This window comes from Eucalyptus grandis, chromosome 8, assembly GCF_016545825.1.
Source record: "Eucalyptus grandis isolate ANBG69807.140 chromosome 8, ASM1654582v1, whole genome shotgun sequence".
Classification (NCBI taxonomy): domain Eukaryota; kingdom Viridiplantae; phylum Streptophyta; class Magnoliopsida; order Myrtales; family Myrtaceae; genus Eucalyptus; species Eucalyptus grandis.
Window position 1 is genome coordinate 1,033,841 of NC_052619.1, and position 17,426 is coordinate 1,051,266.

Below are 17,426 nucleotides of genomic sequence, written 5' to 3' on the forward strand. Positions count from 1 at the left end.
AAAGCAATCTCAACTCAAGCGAAACTCCAGTCTTCCGATACTAACAAAAATGGCCTGCCACTGACGGGCAATACGTATCTGCCAGGGCTCCTAAGTCGTCCCCTTACATCCCCATTAGACTCCAACTGATGCTTGTGCAACTGTAGAAGCTTGACTATGTATATATACTCATGTCACCCAAATCACCGGCAGGTTACTCCAAGGTCCGCACGACAGATTTCCATCCAAAGTGGTAGCATTTAGCTCTTGAATCTCATGCTTCGATTGATTCCTGCATTAATACCAGATGCTTCCCCACCATAAGGTCCAGAAGGCTTCCTGATCTCCCGAACTTGCCCTTTTCGTCGGACCACTGCCTTCTCATGCTTACTCTGCACACGAAATGAACATAAATAATTTCAGGCAATATTGAAAGTCGACATGAGAATATACATCAGCAATCTGATTCTCTTGACTCACCCGGTACTTCTTTCTTGGATTTTTCGTTTGTTTCTTCCGATTACGGGTCAATCCTCTATTTGTCTCCATCTAAAGTATTTGCACAGCAAAAGTTAAATCTTTGACTATGGCAACGAGTAGCTAAGACCATTAACGGAACTGACCAGAACCATTGCACACAGGCTCACCTGATAAGTGATGTGGCGCTTTCCATAGACTGTTTCAGGCAAGGATGGAATTGCCGGATCCCTGTAGGCGCATCAAAGTCAACCACAAATTGAAAACATTCCGAGAGCAATTTTACCATGACATGGCACTAAATATTTCCATCGAGATTTCATGTGTCACGAAAACAAAAGAAAACTCGTGCATTTTGAGAGCCATAGGTCCTTGATTTTGATGCATTGCTAGCTTTCTCACGTCTTCTCTTTAATCTTCATTTAATTTCTACTTTTAATTAGATCCAGAATGCTATTCACCCTCCTCAAAAGTTCTCTTTCCTTTTCCTGCTAACTCCATAGGATAAAGTAGCAAAAAGATTGATATAACATTCTTTCTTATTTCATGATAGCAAATAAAACTCGTAGAAATGTAAGTTCAAGTTTTAGCTTAATCCAGCTCCTCGTAAAGGTTCAATATCCTCTAAAAAGAAAGAAATGATTTGTTTATACAAAGACACATTATACACTTGCACCACGTTATTTTGCACTTTGTACTTGGTAATAAAAATTTGTCTTCATTCCAAAAGATTGTTCAATGTTAAGGACTTTTCCTTGTAAGTAAAGGTCTCAACCCCTGATATCAAATGTCTAAGAAAAATTTTCAAGAAATGGAAGGAAAAAGAAAACAGATCTTAAATAGGTACACTCATGGAGCTCATACATGACTGGAGAAATTTTCTAGGATCTCCTTGTTCTATACCCAGCATGTAACTTTTAATTTCCTTTTCAAAGCATGAGTTGTAATTGATTGATGAAAATGGGTGCCTAATATCACTCTTCTGGGACTACGTTAAGATAAAGATGGAAAATGTGGGATGAGCAACAGAAAACAGACCTTGTATACATCTCTGCTTTGGCGGCGAGTTTTGCAGCTCGTTGCTGCTTCACTTGCTTATAAAACTCATCAGCTGACTCTTCAGATTCACTTTCCTCAGAGTCAGCACCTCCATTAGCCTCAAAATTACCATCTTCCTCACCAAGATCATCTTCTGACTTAACTCCAGCTCCAGCCAAAACTTGAAGCTCATGTTTCCTCTGCCTTTCTCCAGTCTCATCCCTCCTTGGCAAATCATCATCACCTGATATGACCTTCCAGGAGCAAGATGAAAAGCTTCTCATTCGTAATATTCATTTCAGGATTAATATGGTAATGTCACTTAGAGCTTCCTTTGAATCCTTCCAGAACTAATATGATACTATCACTTGATTTGTTTAAAAATATAGTAGAAATTCAGCGCAAGTCTAATCCATAAAAAGATTGTACTTAAGTCGACTCATAACCCTAGGTAATTTAACAATCATCTAAATGGAAGGTATATCGATCTATCATCTTTCATCTATCATATCCAACAATCAAACAGAGTTAGGACAGAAAGAGGTAACAGACAACATCAAAATCTGAATACAATCACGAGAATAAAAAACAGTTCCTCAAGAACTTCAAGGGACAGGAAAGTAGAATTTTTTTTTTTCCCAATATTTAGGTATTTTACTTGACATAATCCATACAAGATTATTGTATGACATGAAAATAAGTAAAAACAAAGTGTTAACATGCGGTAGCCATATACCCTAATTGTAGCCCATGATGATTTATTTTCTTTTTTGCAATGTTTTAGCTATATTACTGACATGGTTAGTTCCATCTATACTAGAATATTCTAACAGTCTATCCATTCTAGAGCAACTAATTCCTGAATCATCAGAAACATCTTATTGGAGCATTGTCCAAAGACTGCACCAAATGGAAATTTACTTTCATTTTGAATTTTTAACCCATATATCCCCTTGGTAGGATGTAGTCTAGTTGTTGCAAACACATTTTGATCGATCACATAACCTCTTGCACTTAAGGAAAAAAATTGAACATAATCATGCCAAGATCCAAACCTTCTGTCTCTTGTTTTCAATTCGCAGAAGATTGGAGAGTTTAGTTAATTCTAATGATCCCACATGCCCACTCATCAACCCATGATGACATGCTACATCTTCAGTAGCATGATCATCGAAATCTGCATAGGTCTCCAGCTGCCTGTTGAAGAAGGAACCTAAGTAAACGCCTTAAATTAAAACAAAGGGCAGGTGTGGACAATTAAAGCAGTACCTGTTCACTCGTTTCAAAATTTTTTGGTTTTTCTCCCCTTTTGAAGCATTTGAACTAAAAAAATTCTCGTGCCTCAATTTTTTTCTCAAGGGCAGCCCTCACATTTAACATCTTCAAGCTTTGCACCCCAAATTGTTCCTTCTGCCAAATTTTGCGATATCAAATACAAGAATACTTAAAACTATTTTATGCAGCCAGTAGAGAGGAACTGACATTTCTGGCGCTGTCAATTGAGCCAGACTCACCTGAGGTTTATGTTTCTCTCCATTATTCTCATCGTCCTGAACGGGTTCATGAGGCTGCAAAACCAACGGTTATGTTCATACCAAAGACACAAGGAGGCAAATATACAATCTTGATTAAGGTGAAACATACATTTTTTGACTCTTGATCTTGAACATCAATAGGCAGTGGAATGGACTTGTCATCTTCATCAGAATCATCAGATTGCAACAAATTTTCGTCATTCACCAACTTTTCTGGCTTTTCATCTGAAGTACTTTGTTTTAGAATCTCCTTGAGGTGAGATGGAAGGTTTTCATCAAGTTGTTTCATCTGCCAAAGGTAGTACATCTAAGATTTGTGACAGTAGACAAAAACCCATGCAATGCAGTACATTGAGTGAGTCAGTAGTATAGTCCTATGTATGACTCACTGGAGGATAAGAAAAAAAATAAAAAAATCTTTGGGCACTTGCATAGTCAGTCAACACTCAAGGAAACCAAAAGCTAACTGCAAAAGATGTTGACGAACAAATATGCACATGCACAATCCTGACAACCTTCCAGTCATCCCCTTCTACCCTCAGAATACTACACCACACTAAGATTAGGGATTACAGAAGAAACATCGTCATTTCATAAGGATCAGGTGTCAGTTAAAGTTGGTTCCAACATAATTGAAAATGAGACACCACAAATAAATGGCTTACACAGCTCGACCAAATGGTTCATTAGTCCTCACTAAATAGAAATGTAAAAATCAACGGAGGTTTTAGTAAAGATGTTCAACTAGCAGCATAGACTGAACCAAACAGCCATACATACAAATAGAGACAACTACAACAACATTTAGCAAATCACTGAACATAAGGGGAAAAAAGGGATAGGCTAAAAAGTACGTCCACATGCTCCTTGAGTAGCATATTACCCATAATCACTACGATGACAGGAGCAATGACACCGTTCAGTGTAGTGTGACTTTGCCTATCATGCCCAAGAGTGGTTTCTAACAGGAATTAACAAGTAGGCTGAAAGTTAACAATGATATTCATTGGCATGCCACGCAGCATGCATGTGCAGATTTATAGATAAAATCACTAATAGAAATTATATAGCTTCTATAAATACCTTCTCCAATAAGCTTTTGATCTCCACAAGGCGAGCTATAACAGGATGATCACGAACTGGTTGTCCCTCAGACTTAAGGAGGAGATAAAAGGTAATTGCTTGGCAATAGGCCAGCAGCAGAACCTGCTTTACTTCCAAATAGCATGATCCTCCTTTCATTGCACTTTCCCTCTTTTTAACCTTCATAGAATAAAAGACACGCTGAACAACAAGAAAATATGAGTTGCAAATTCCACATTCAACAGAAACCATAGACAGTGAGTAATAAAGAAACAACACTGTACGAGCCAAATGGACTAAAAACATTATAGTAATAAGCTCAAGCAATAAAAAATATTAGAGACCCAAGCCAAGAAAACTTCAAAGCGAGACACCAAAGCATTCTACCAAAAGCTTAACAGAAAATATTGGATAGCTAAAATTCATCCCTTCAGCGAGATCCTTCCTAGGGACCTTCAAAGCGATCTTTATAGAGATAAATTTCTGCCAAGAAAACTCGGAAAAAATGGTGAATGAAATCATTGCATACTAGAGAGATTCAAAAAACAAGTCGTCTGTTAGCACGCACCTCTTTGACAGCAGAATAAGTACCTTGCTTAGAAGTGGATTGATTCTGCTTTCAAGCTCTTCAACTGCATCATTCAGCTCAGACAGCAGTCCCACCAATTCTGGAGCAGAACTGCAAGAAAAACATTCTATTAAATAAAGAGGCAGGAACATAACATTCTATTAAATAAAGAGGCAGGAACATAAAGTACATAGACTACATACATATTTCCTTTTCCTGGTAACTTAGAAATTCATTCAAGGCAAGGGAACTTACTTCATACATATCCCTTATGTTTCATTTGTTAACTTAAGAAGTAGCATTGGATGCAGATAACTTCTGACGGAAAATACCATATATTATGAGATCAAGTATGACTGGGAATAAAATCTTTGAATTGATGACTATATTACATATGGATTATTAATTTCTATGTAATCCATAACTCCAACCACTTCTTTAATTGCTTCTCTCTCATGGACAAGAATTTTTCTCATTTAACATTGTTCCAATTATTGCAAAATCTACCATGTCTCAACAATCCCACCTATTTCCTCTTATCAAGTGCGGTCGTCTCCATTAGCCTTTACCACTAAGATGTCTTCCTCATCTAGCTTGGTAAATTCTTCTCCCAACAAGGAGGTGGCTTATAAAAATCCTATGAAATCAAAAAGTGGAACGTCTTCTCTAAAAGACCACACTACGGGAGGAAAACATTGTGAGATATACAAGGAGAAATCTGCTGATTATCTTTCCCTTTTCATTCGCATCCAATGTTTGCTTTTATGATTAAAATCCAGAGAATCAATTCATTGAATTGGCTTTATTTGTTTCTTCAAAACCATTGCCAAACAATCCTTAGGCTGTCTAGTAGGTTTTCTAATCAAGGAAGAAGAACATTGCCGGGTTCTACTTCTGAACATTTGGTTTGATTGGTTTATCATGCCAGAAATTTCAGCGCATAGTTCTCATGAACCTGAAAGGACCGACAATTGCCACTTGATGGAGAGGAATAGCTAAGATGCAGAGTGGAATCATGGACAACAAATTATCCAGTTTTATGCAAAAAGGATTATGCGAATTGCATAAGATTCCACAGTCTAATTGCAGGAAGCACCATGAAGAATTATGAGAAAATATAGTGCAGCACTTTAATATACATTGACCAATTACAAACATGCATTGGAAGATCTATCTTTGGTGATCTTTTTTTGTTTTTCATAGATAAAAAGTTCAACCGTAGGGCACCAGGGGGGTGAAAACCCATACACAACAAGAGCCCAAAAAAAGTAAAGCCATATACAAAACAGGCCATAGTCAATATCAATTGTATGTTCATGGTCAATACATTGTGCCAGTGTATCGAATTCTCCCGTATTGATCTTCCCAGCAAAAGATATTAAGCTCTTGCTACTTTCAGTTGAAATTCCATAACCAGTAGCAACACATCAACCAAAGCAGCTTTTAGTTCACTTTAAGAGAGGAATTACCTATATACAACATCCATTTGCTCCTCCTTTGATAGTGCATTCAAATCTTTTTTTACCTCCTCAAAAGCTGTCACAATATCATCTCCAGTGCCTTCGTGTACGCCAGATTCAAACTTACCTTCTCCTCCAACCATAATTTCCTGCAGAATCATGAATAACTTGCAATTGAAATAGCACTGTTACTTCGAAACTCCACCTACCTCTATGAGGAAAACATTTCAGAACAACTTTAAAGCCACTGAGTTAACAAGGTTATCAGAAAACGCTACCCCTAAAGTCGGTTCCACAGTGGCCTCATGTGGACTAATATCTTTAAGCCCAAAGTCCTCCATTGATAATGATTTTGCTTTCTCCCTCTGCAATCGTAACACCTCTGCCTCTTCCTCTGCTGGGATTTCCTCACCGCTAGAGGTTGCCTGTAGTTTGAATCAAGAATCACAGAATTTAAGCCCGCTCAAAAGCCAAATATGAAGGGTTCGGGTTCTTAAGAAAAATACTTTACAAGTGAAATCACAATCAGTTTGTAGTTTAACAGAGAACCCCTGTATCAACTTGATGAAGCGTAAAGAGGGATGAAGTCAGATTTCCAACTCAATGTACCTCATCGGCATTATAGTACTGTCATTACTTCTGCCCCAAACGGCCTTCTTGTCTTCATCTTCTTCCTCCTCATCGTGCATTTCGTCTTCCACCCACCAATTTTCGCCTGCAAATACTTTTGCTGTCTTGCAACTACAAACTACGCAAACAACAATATGGAAATTGAACTTTAAAAGTGGAAGTCAACATCACCAAGAAAAACCAAGCATTTGTCTACCACATGAGGTCGTTAGACTTGTAAGAAGCAGTGAATGATCAATAGGGCAAAATGAACCAAGGCATGCGTACAAGATATTTTACTCTCTCCGTTTGTCACAGGCTATGAAGATGATGAAGAAGTAAAGAATTGAATGCAAGACTTCTTGAGTTTGGTAAATTGATCATCACTAGGCCAATCACCTTGCTCCTATCAAGCAATATGCTGAATGGTTGCCCACTATTACAATAGGTCACTCATAGGAGACATAATACATGTGGAGCTACCGGTTATGAACCAAAATGACTTCTCTTACAGATAACTGTAACAATTACCTCCATCTAATTATCATAAAAGAGGATAGATGTAGCGTCCCCAGCATGGCAGCACGTGAAATTGATAATAGAAGAGCATGCTGCTATTGGCTGCTGCACCTGTACATTCTACTATGGCAGGCTTGGTGGAATCTCTCCACACAAATTCACAAGGAGATTATGAAAAGATAGCAGAGCTCCCTAAAAACATTCCAATATATCATATTCAAGTAAGATCAAATTCCATCACTTTTATTTGATGTTACAACATCACAAATTCACCTGAAAAGGTTTTACTGTTGAAATGACAAACAGGCAAACAAGAGTGTAACGCAAAGCAAACCAACTCTTGAAGACTGGTTAAAAATTGAACAGCTATTTTTAGGCCAATCTCATCAATAACTAGCACCTATTTCCCATAAAAACAGACTCAACAAAAGTGAACATGCACTTAGACTGCAATTTCAGAGTTCTTCATCTAGTAGCAGTTAACACATTTACCCTCAAGGACTTCATGGCCAACAAGACTTCCAGTTTTCCAACCACAATTATAGACCGCCAAGCTTAAGCCAACTTAGCTTCAGATATTAGATGTTGAGCAGGTATGACAACTTACTCCAGAGAATTAGGAACTATCTGATGAATTGGCACGTAGAAAAGGACAACTTCAGTGGGTAGTAGTAGTAACTCAAGAAAAGCAAAATGACTTGAGACAATCTTACTTTTCGCAGCAAGCCCGGTCAGTTGAGTGTCATCATCTTCATCCTCCTCTTCATCCTCTTCGTCCTAAAAGAAATTCCAAGACACCATATTCCATTAATTTCTCTTTCCAATAAACAAATATTGGGGATCGACTAATAATTTCGAAGCACCAATATATAAATGACCAGTAGAAGTCCAGAATTTTAAAAGTACTAGTCATTTAATGAGAACATCAGAAAGGAAGTCTCTCATGCATGTTAATTTGACAACAGTTCACCAGCTAATGTAAAAAATGTAAAGAAAAACCACAAAAGAAATGCCTTATGCATGATCACATCACCACAAAAATATAACTGTCACAATACGACACCAGTTTGATCCACACAAATATTCAAACACAAATCTCATGCAAACATTCATTTAATTATCACTAAATTCCTTGAAAACCTTCCCTACCATGCGTCAAACCAAATTCAACTCTGTTGCAAACCAAGTTCACTGGATGAACTATACCAAATCTGCATCAAAGGGAACTTAAGTACCTTAAAATCAAAGACAGGCTCTTCATTTCATCATCTGACTCCCCAGCATCACTGTGAATGTTCGGCGGCACAACATCCCTTTGTTTGTGAACTATAAATAAAAACATCAATAAGAGAAACCAATTACAAAGCAGCAAACTTCACACCGGCATTTACACAAACAGAAAGCACGCGGCGCCAGTAAGCAGATACTCAGCCGAGGAGATAACTCACAGGCATCTATTAGTCATCAATGTCTTCCGAGGCCACGTCTTCATCAATAGCCCTCCTCTTAGAGCCCCTCTTCTCCTTTGTCTGACTCCTGGACCTCTTCCCCATGGTCCTTCTAGCTCAAGTCCTTCGAATTCTTTCTGCAGCACAGACGAATGAAACGAAACTTTCAGTGGCAGACCCAATTAAAAATGATTGATAAAAGAACACAGACTAGGACCAAACGTGAAACCTTGAGCAGCTATTTTGCATTATCCTACTACTACAAGCATCAGAAACACAGAAGTGAAACTGAACTGACTCTAATTGAATGAAGGGGCCACGTAATTCAACGAAAATGCGACGAACCCACCGTTCGGCGAAGTGAGAGCTGAGGAGGCCACGGATAAAGAACTTTGATATCAGAGGAAGCCAAGTTCGCAAGAAGCCGAAGCTTTTTCCCTGTTAATCTCTCACTTCTACCTACAGCAGCAACTGCAACAGGCAAGTGTCATGGGTCGGTAGTTTCTTTGGCCGTGGATCAACCTGTGTGGCGCCTAATGAGCGAAACTCGCTAGGCCAGCCTTCCTTTTAGTTATTCCATGAACAATACGATGAATAGCTCTATTGTACGAGATCGTACCACGCTCAGCTTTGCTCAGGCGTCTAGTCTATCGAGCGAGACAGCAGTCCTCTTTAGGCTCAACAATTGGTTTTGGCCTGTCATGGCCTCATTAGGAGAATGGCATCAGCTCTCGACCAATTTGTGCACGGGGCCAACCCTGCCTTTAGAGCTCCTAAATGATATTATCTTTCAATCCTAAATCTCCTAACACCAACCGTCCTAATGCCACTCCCATAGATCAGTTCTATTCATCCTCTCTATGCCCTCGTTCTTCACTTGATAACCCCAACTTCACTCTCACGGGTTCACGGGTATGGGAGAAATCATGGACAAACTCTCCCACTCAATTCCGCAACACCCTCGGTGTGGGCTATTTTGTCGCTTCCTTACGTTTCCCTAACCATCAATGCCACTCTCTAGGACTTACATAGATGGCAACGCTCACCCAATAAAACAAGTCATTGCACTCCATTGCTTGCTTCCCCCGATCAAAGCTGTTCATGAATCTCCAATCGCTTGTGCTCCCCGGCAAGTGTGGCACCCTTAGCCAACTGCACCCCTACGGCAGCACCTTCTTTCGCCTACTAAGCTCCTCTTGATCTCTACAAGCCAACAGAGGGTCCCTTTGGTGGAAACGTAATCGTAGACCTCTTCTTAAGATTCGCTGTGGCGGCCTTCGACCCGTTGGGGTCGGGTGTTTCACTGTCTTGGCTATCCTTTGCTTTGATACCACTTCGTTGCGGTGGTATCCTTTTGCGGCGGTGGCTTTGTTTGAGCAACCCTCGGCTCTTAAGATTCGCCTATGCCGCGACTTTCATTGGTCCCTGCGCTAAACTATTGCGGAAGTGAACACATACTCCAATCAAATTGAGAATGATGCACACTATATACCAACTAGGCACTTTATTTATTTATAGTCTCGGATGACATTCGTCGGTACACATAGGCCAAAAATTCCTATATTTGGCTAAACCAAAATGGGACCGACTATCCAACTGTCTATCCACATCGTCGTCCTAGCGTCATGACCTAGCATCCAAAAATTTGCTGCAATCCTCCCGAGCCCTCCGTTACTCCACCTCGCTCAACTCGTCGTCATCATCCCCTAACAACAGCAGTGGTCCTACCGTGCGCCCATTGACCTGGGCGTGAAGGACAACAAACCCCATCAGCACGGGGCCTATGGTAAGTCCGATGTCTATGGTAAGGATCACCCGAATCCGGATAAATGTGATCCCCAGGTCGGGGTCGGGGTGCTCCGTCTGCTCCGATCCGAGGTCGATGGGGATACCATAAAACATACCAGAGGACGCGGGCTACAGCGGCATCTCTATGTCTCTGTAATATGTTAGCCCCATGAGGGGTGAGTACGACTACTCAGCAGTCAAAATTCTACTAAACTATATTACATAAGTCTATCGCGACTCGATTCCACGCAATCCGAAACAAAACACACAATTGGAGTAAGGAGTAGGCATCAATTTAGGAGAATATCATAATAAAACGGCATATCCAAAACCAATGAGAATTTAGAAACTCATTTTATCTCAATTCACTACCATCATCTTCCGGAGGACCAGTGTTTGCATCCCTCCAGGCTCTTGCATCCTACCTGGCATCACGAGGACCTCCGGTTCCATATTTCAGTCACCGGGCATCCAGAGCGTGTTACGTTACACCTCCAGGCATCTCGCACCCCACCTGGCATCACGAAAACCTCCGGGGCTCACCATGTATGATGTCCCCAAGCATCTGGTACGTGTTACGTCACACTCTCGGGCATCCCGACACCCGAGGCACCTTTGGGGCTCACCGGTCCCCAGGCATCCAGAGGCATCGCCATCACGATCCTCCAGGCAACCCGACACCCGGGGCATCGTCGTCCTAGGGGTCCGATGGCATCAATAACATTTCAACCATGGTGTAATAGTCTAATCAATTTAATGCCAAAACATTTTCGTATCGACAATATGTGAAATTGCCTTAGTTTTCGAAGTCCCAATTCATGGTATAAATCGACGTGCAATGAAATCTTTAGAGATATACCAAATCAGTGGCAACTAAACCTTACATAGAGTCCAAAGTTCAATTGCTAGAATGAATCGAAATCAATCTTTATCGCTCCACTCCTATCATAGTCCGAAATTCAAGGCATGTACTTAAAACGTGCTCATGACTCAAAACTTGATAATTTTCATCAAAACAGTACTATCTCTTGAAATATTGAAAACGGCATATCGGTGGGTCGATAGTTTCGGGTCCCGACCGTAAGATTTTGAAATCAAGGTTTTAAAATACCAAGATCAACACATGTATGGTTCCAAACTCAAACCAATCCGTTCAAACACAAAAATCCTTTCTCAAACTACCGGTGGTCGATCCGACGACCTCCGAGTTCACGAATCAACACAAGTATCCTAGAATAGTGTTAATTTACGGGATGCATTTCACCAAGCAACGACTGAGTTCACGTCGTATAGGTTAGTAGATATCGACTTGCTTCAAGTCCGGTGGTGTCGGCAGTGAGGTAAATCGTAAGCCGCGGGCTGCAGGCGCGGTTGAGGCGAGCTGGACGGCGACGGCAGCGTGCGATGAGGCGCGAGCTGCGGGACGGTGAGGAGACTGGTGACGCAGTGGTGAGATCGTTGGCAGTAAGGCACGAGCAGATGGCGCTGAAATTTGGGTGAAGGTTTGCTGAACTTAGGGTGAAGAAAATGGTCGCCGGTGATGGAGTGCCGAGGGAGAAAGAACAGCTCTCTTTAGCTTGCTGTGGTGGATTTGGGGTGGTCGACAACTCAAAGGATTCGTGGACATTCACCAGGGGACGCGTGGGTGAACGTGTCACCGAAGAAGACCTTCACTTAGTTGACCAATCAAATCAGCCTTCTGCCTTCTCGTGGCTGCTTGAGGGAAGAACAAATGGGACAAACCGTGTCCCTCAGCCAACACTCCTTCCGCCACTTGCTCCCTCATGCACGTTGCAGCTGTTGCAAGAGTCAAAGTCTTCATTCCTGCATGGCATGGGCTGCGGATGTAGCTCTTATTAGTTGACTACTTGGGCCAACTAAACAAAATCTTGATGACAGCCCACTAAAGGAACAATGCCATGCGTTAGTATCTTGATGTGTCGCATGAAGGAGAAGGGGTTGGCATGATTGCATGGTCCTTCATGCATAGTCAAAATCTCCATCTTGTTTGCTGGCTAAAGGAAGGGAACGTGACTATAAATTTGATGTCCAAAGTCTTCTCTTATTGCATGGAAACGCATGGGGTACGTGGCTGAAATTTCGGAAGTTGACATCTCCGCATGCATGAAAAGCTCACTTAGTAAGGTACAAATGTGGAAGGGGTTGGTCTCGCGAGTGACGTTACGTGAAGAAATTTCTAGATGAGATGTTATCGCGAGAACGTGATGAAACGTGACTTTTTGATACGGTGAGGATGGGGATAAAACGGGGGTCGTAAGTGGTACCAACGACGCAGTCCGACAACAAACTTGTTGACCCGTCATGAACTGTTACGTACTTGAGATCCGGCGAAATCCGGATATCACATTCGTCCATTGATCCAGGAACGTTATCCCCATTCAATGAGTAATTCGGTTCTTTCATATGCTCCCATTGCCATCCCAGAAGCTAGACGAGAGCCGCACGTTGTCCAAGCCAATTCTGGCCTCGGCGATCACTCTCCGCCCTCATAGGATCAAGAAGACCACAGGCTTTTCCTCGAATCACCCACCTACTGGAAGGATCCCCACTCTGATATCATTTGTCACGGGTCGGTAATTTCCTTGGCCGTGGATCAACCTGTGCGGCACCTGACGAGCGAAACTTGCTAGGCCAGCCTTCCTTCTATAGTTTTTCCAGTGAACAATACGATGAATAGCTCTTTTGTACACAATCGTACCACGCCCAGCTTTGCTTGGGCATATAATCCATTGAGCGAGACAACAGCCCTCTTTAAGCTCCACAATTGGTTTCGGCCTGCCATGACCTCATCAAGAGAGCGGCATCAGCTTCCGACCAGTTTGTGCATGGGAGGCCAACCTAGCCTTTAGAGCTCCTAAGTGATATTATCCTTTAATCCTACAACTCTCAGCATCAACCGTCCTGACGCCACTCGCACGAACTAGTTGTGTTCATCCTCTCTACGCCCTCGCTCTTCACTTAATAACCCCAAGCTTCACTCCCAACGGTTCACGGGTATGGGAGAAATCACGGCCCGTGACACAAGCATGAAATATATTGATTTTTTTTTTGTTATTCCCTTTTTTTTTCAAGGGTTGGACGAAGAGCAAAATAAGAGGAACTGTCGGCCACTTGCCACCTCCAAGCGCTGGGCATAACTTTCTTGGGCTGGGATGGGCTGGGATTTAGACCTCATTTTCTAAACTTCTCTTCTTCTTTTTTTCTCTTTTTCCTTTGACGCACCAATTTTCTAACCATTGAACTCATACAAGTTTATTCCCTAAGCTCAATATTTGATTGCTCATGGATTAAAGCCTCAATCGCCGGTATCTTGCCGTGGCGGGACTCCCTCCTATACTCGCAAGAGAAATCTTGGGGGCAGGTGAAATCTAAGGCGTATGTGAATGAAGATCTGCTCAATGAAGTTCCTTCAAACTGCTTATCAATCTTGGAAGCTGTCGCAAGCCCAATTGAGAGGCGATAGGCCATACAGGATGTCACTGATGAATGAATGTTTTTTGCTAGCCCAATTGGATGAGGTGAAACTTGTCCATTGCTCCACAAAGGCTAATCAAGCCGCCAACTGTCTCACGAAGGCTCATGGAAATAAGACTCTCCCCTATAATTGGTGGTCTTTTTTCCTGCAATCCTTTTAGATAGATGTTATTTTTGTGGATAAGGATGTAAGTTTCAGAACTTCAAAAAGGAAAATAAAAAAATTATAACAGTTACAGCTGAAATTATCGATTCCATCTATCTTTTCATTTCCCCACCCTCGTCGAGAAAGCAAAATACATAAGTGTCTATCTTTTCTTCTAAATTTGGGGTATCCTTTTCTAGTTTGGTTAATGAGAAGGAAATCGTCCTATTAATTGATTTTGTTAATCTTGAAGTTGATAAACGCTCATGCACTAAGTTCTCTTCACTACCACTTCATTTATTATTAAGTAATAAAATAAGGATAGTAAATTTTAGCTATTAATTTTTGTATTTAGCTTTAACTCTTTTCCATATAAAAAAGTATGAATGGTATCACCAATTTAAATAGACTAAATCCACGGTATATATTAACTTTCTCTACTAGAACTAGGGCTGTCAAATGGATGGGTCGGGTCAGGTTTGAATCGGGTTGAAAATGGTCCGACCCATTTGACTCATTTAACCCGTTTTAACCCATTTTCATGCAATGTAAATTTGATAACTCATACCCGACCCGACCCAACTCATACCTGACCCCACCCATATTATTGAAACACATTTATATTTAACTCAATTTAGTTACTTAAATAAAAACTTCACGCCAAATTTAAAAAGTAAATAAAATAAAAATGTGAAAAATCTTTAAATTGAAATACTTTTGAAGAACTCTTGATAAGAAAAAGTTTGATAAGATAATAATTGACATGAAAATAATATTTGCTTATAATAAATCTTCTTGAATGCGAGAATGCATAGCTTCTTAATTGTAATTCTTTTTTATTTTGGTTGATTTCTTGATTTTAGTTCACCAAGTTAAAAATTACATTATTGATATTTAGAATTTCTATTTATCAATCTAAACAGCATCGAGCTTTCTCTAAAAGTACTTCTCCATTATGTATATGGATATCTATCTACCAAATATCATTAAAAAAATTGAATTTTTTATTATTTTAAATTTTTTGAAATTATTATTATTATTATTATTATTATTATTATTATTATTATTATTATTATAATATTATTATTATTATTATTATTATTATTATTATTATTATTATTATTATTATTATTATTTATTCTCTTCTTTTCTTCTTTTCTCTTTTCTTTCTTTTTCCTCCTCCTTCTTCAACCTTGTTACTCCGCCGACGATGATGGCCGCCCGCAATCTAGCGAGATCAAGGCTCCACCCGTCTAGGTGAGCTCGAGTTGCTGAGCTTCGTCGTGGCTGGTGAGCTCAGGGCTTGGCCAATCTAGGCAAGCTCGAGCTCCGTTGCGGTCAGCAAGCTTATGGCTCGCCAGATCTAGGCGAGCCCGAGCTCAGCCCATGGACGGTGAGCTCGTGGCTTGTTGATCCAAGCGAGCCCGAGCTCTGTCAAGGCCGGCGAGCTCGTGGCTCGCTAGATCCCAGACGAGCTCGAGCTTGGCCAAGGCCGGCATGCTCGTGGCTTACCAAATCCACACGAGCCCAAGCTCAGCCAAGGCCGGCGAGCTCGCGCTTCGCCTAAGGTTGACGAGCTTGGGATCGGCAACAAAGATGGCGGCATGATGACGAGGTAGGCGGTGGCTACAATCGGTTTTGGATCGGAAAGGAAAGGGGTTGCTCTGCTCATCCAAAGATTTGCAATCGATGGAAGGAATAGAGAATTGAGAAGGCAAAGGAGGAAGGCCATGGGTTCAACGTGGGTTTCCTAATAACCCATTCAGACCCATTTCTTTTCTTGCTTTACTTTCTAAGACCCATTTGTGACCCATATTTAATTTTCACTTGACCCATATATGACCCATTTAACTAAAAATGAGTTATAATATGGTTTTATGACCCATTTTGCCAGCTCTAACTAGAACAAACGCATGCTGAGCACACCCAATGAACTTCGTATTGAAAGGATAGAGAATTAATTGCCATGCCCTAGTAATGCTTCATGTGAATGAACAAAAAGATGAAAAACAAATAAATTATGCATTTGTTCCTTGGAAAATGAATGATTTGGAAAATATTTTCTTAAAAATAATTACTTGTTTTACTTGTAAAAATAAACAGATTAAAAATACTTTCATTGTGCAAAAAATAGTTTAAACTTAAAATTGTTATTGTTAAAGATAATATATTTTAACGATTAATGGGAAAATGGCCAAAAAGGTCAATCTATTACAATTATGCCAATTCAATCACAAACTTTTTTTGGCTAATTAAGTCCTAAAACTTTTGCAATTGTGCCGATTCAGTCCATCCTACCAAAAGCGGAAGGTTGGCGACCATTTTTAATAATATTTTATTTTTGAATTATTTTTTGAATTTTTTATTTTTTTTCCTTTTTCACCCCTTTTTTTTTCCTTCTCCCTCCTCCTTCCCCCTTCTACCTTTGGCTCTAGTGACTAGCCGTAGGGGAGGGCTAGCTCGTCCGCCGGATTGAGGCGCTCGGGCAAGCCCCCACCGGATTTGGCAAGGGCTTGCCTCGTTGTCGCTTCACTAGGTCTAGCAAGGCGAGCTCCTGCCAGATTCGACAAGGGCTTGTCTCACCGTCGTTGGGTGAGGACTCGCCTCGCCATCGCTAGGTGAGAGCGAGCTCGTCCAACCATTGGCGAGGCGAACCTCGCTAAATCACCCTTAGGCAATTCGATGGGGCTCGCCTTGCGAGGCCTAGTGATGGCGAGGCCCCCTCAACAAATCCGGTGAGGGCTCACCTTGCTAGTGGCTAGGCAAGGCTAGCCCTGCCGGACCGGTGACGGCGAGGCAAGCCCTCGCCCAGATCCAATGGTGGCTCCCCCGTTAGTGGTCAAGGCGAGCTCGCCCTCACCAAGCGACGGTGAGGCAAGTTTGCCCGACTACCTCAGTCCAGCAACCCACCAGCTCTCCCCTCTGGTCGGTCACTGAAGCCAGAGGAAGAAGGAGGAAGGAGGAGGGAGAAGGAAAAATAAAATATTATTTAAAAAGGTCGTCTACCTGGTCTTGAGACTTCATTTGTCATTAACAAATAACAAAGTAGAGTTATTACCATAATATAACTGTATGGTTATTTCTTGAGATTAAAATCTAATTTGTTAATAAACATAATATAGATTGTTTCCCTTTGTCTTTTTTTTTCCTAATGAATCACAAATATTTTTTTTGCTATGCCAACAGGGAAAAACTGACGCAAATGTTTTGTGACTAATCATTTTGATGGAGAGTCTTCTTGCAAACGAGAAGTTTGGATGCTCTGCGAGGCTCTCCAGCCAA

The 17,426-nt window shown here is 41.0% G+C and overlaps 1 protein-coding gene and 2 long non-coding RNA genes across 3 annotated transcripts; all 3 read right to left on the reverse strand.

Moving 5' to 3' along the window:
- Positions 1 to 239: 239 nt before the first annotated feature.
- On the reverse strand, positions 240 to 7,286 carry LOC120287786 (something about silencing protein 10-like). The gene is made up of 12 exons (XM_039301162.1): positions 7,281 to 7,286; positions 6,778 to 6,888; positions 6,419 to 6,565; positions 6,150 to 6,289; positions 4,704 to 4,791; positions 4,113 to 4,292; positions 3,139 to 3,318; positions 3,009 to 3,062; positions 1,495 to 1,748; positions 627 to 687; positions 460 to 528; positions 240 to 371 (listed from the first exon to the last, which is right to left on the reverse strand). Exons 1-12 carry the CDS (start codon positions 7,284 to 7,286, stop codon positions 240 to 242), a joined length of 1,422 nt encoding a protein of 473 aa, XP_039157096.1.
- Positions 2,848 to 3,062, reverse strand: LOC120287842. The gene is made up of 2 exons (XR_005546104.1): positions 3,009 to 3,062; positions 2,848 to 2,904 (listed from the first exon to the last, which is right to left on the reverse strand). It is a non-coding gene; the product is annotated as an uncharacterized LOC120287842 (long non-coding RNA).
- A 700-nt stretch (positions 7,287 to 7,986) lies between the features above and the next one.
- On the reverse strand, positions 7,987 to 8,588 carry LOC120287843. The gene is made up of 2 exons (XR_005546105.1): positions 8,504 to 8,588; positions 7,987 to 8,045 (listed from the first exon to the last, which is right to left on the reverse strand). It is a non-coding gene; the product is annotated as an uncharacterized LOC120287843 (long non-coding RNA).
- Positions 8,589 to 17,426: the final 8,838 nt, after the last annotated feature.

Coding starts and splice junctions, on each gene's coding strand:
- LOC120287786 (XM_039301162.1), bottom strand. Junction 3,063..3,138: donor AAGATCAAGAGTCAAAAAAT/GTATGTTTCACC, acceptor TTGGTTTTGCAG/CCTCATGAACCCGTTCAGGA. Junction 688..1,494: donor AAAGCAGAGATGTATACAAG/GTCTGTTTTCTG, acceptor ATGCGCCTACAG/GGATCCGGCAATTCCATCCT.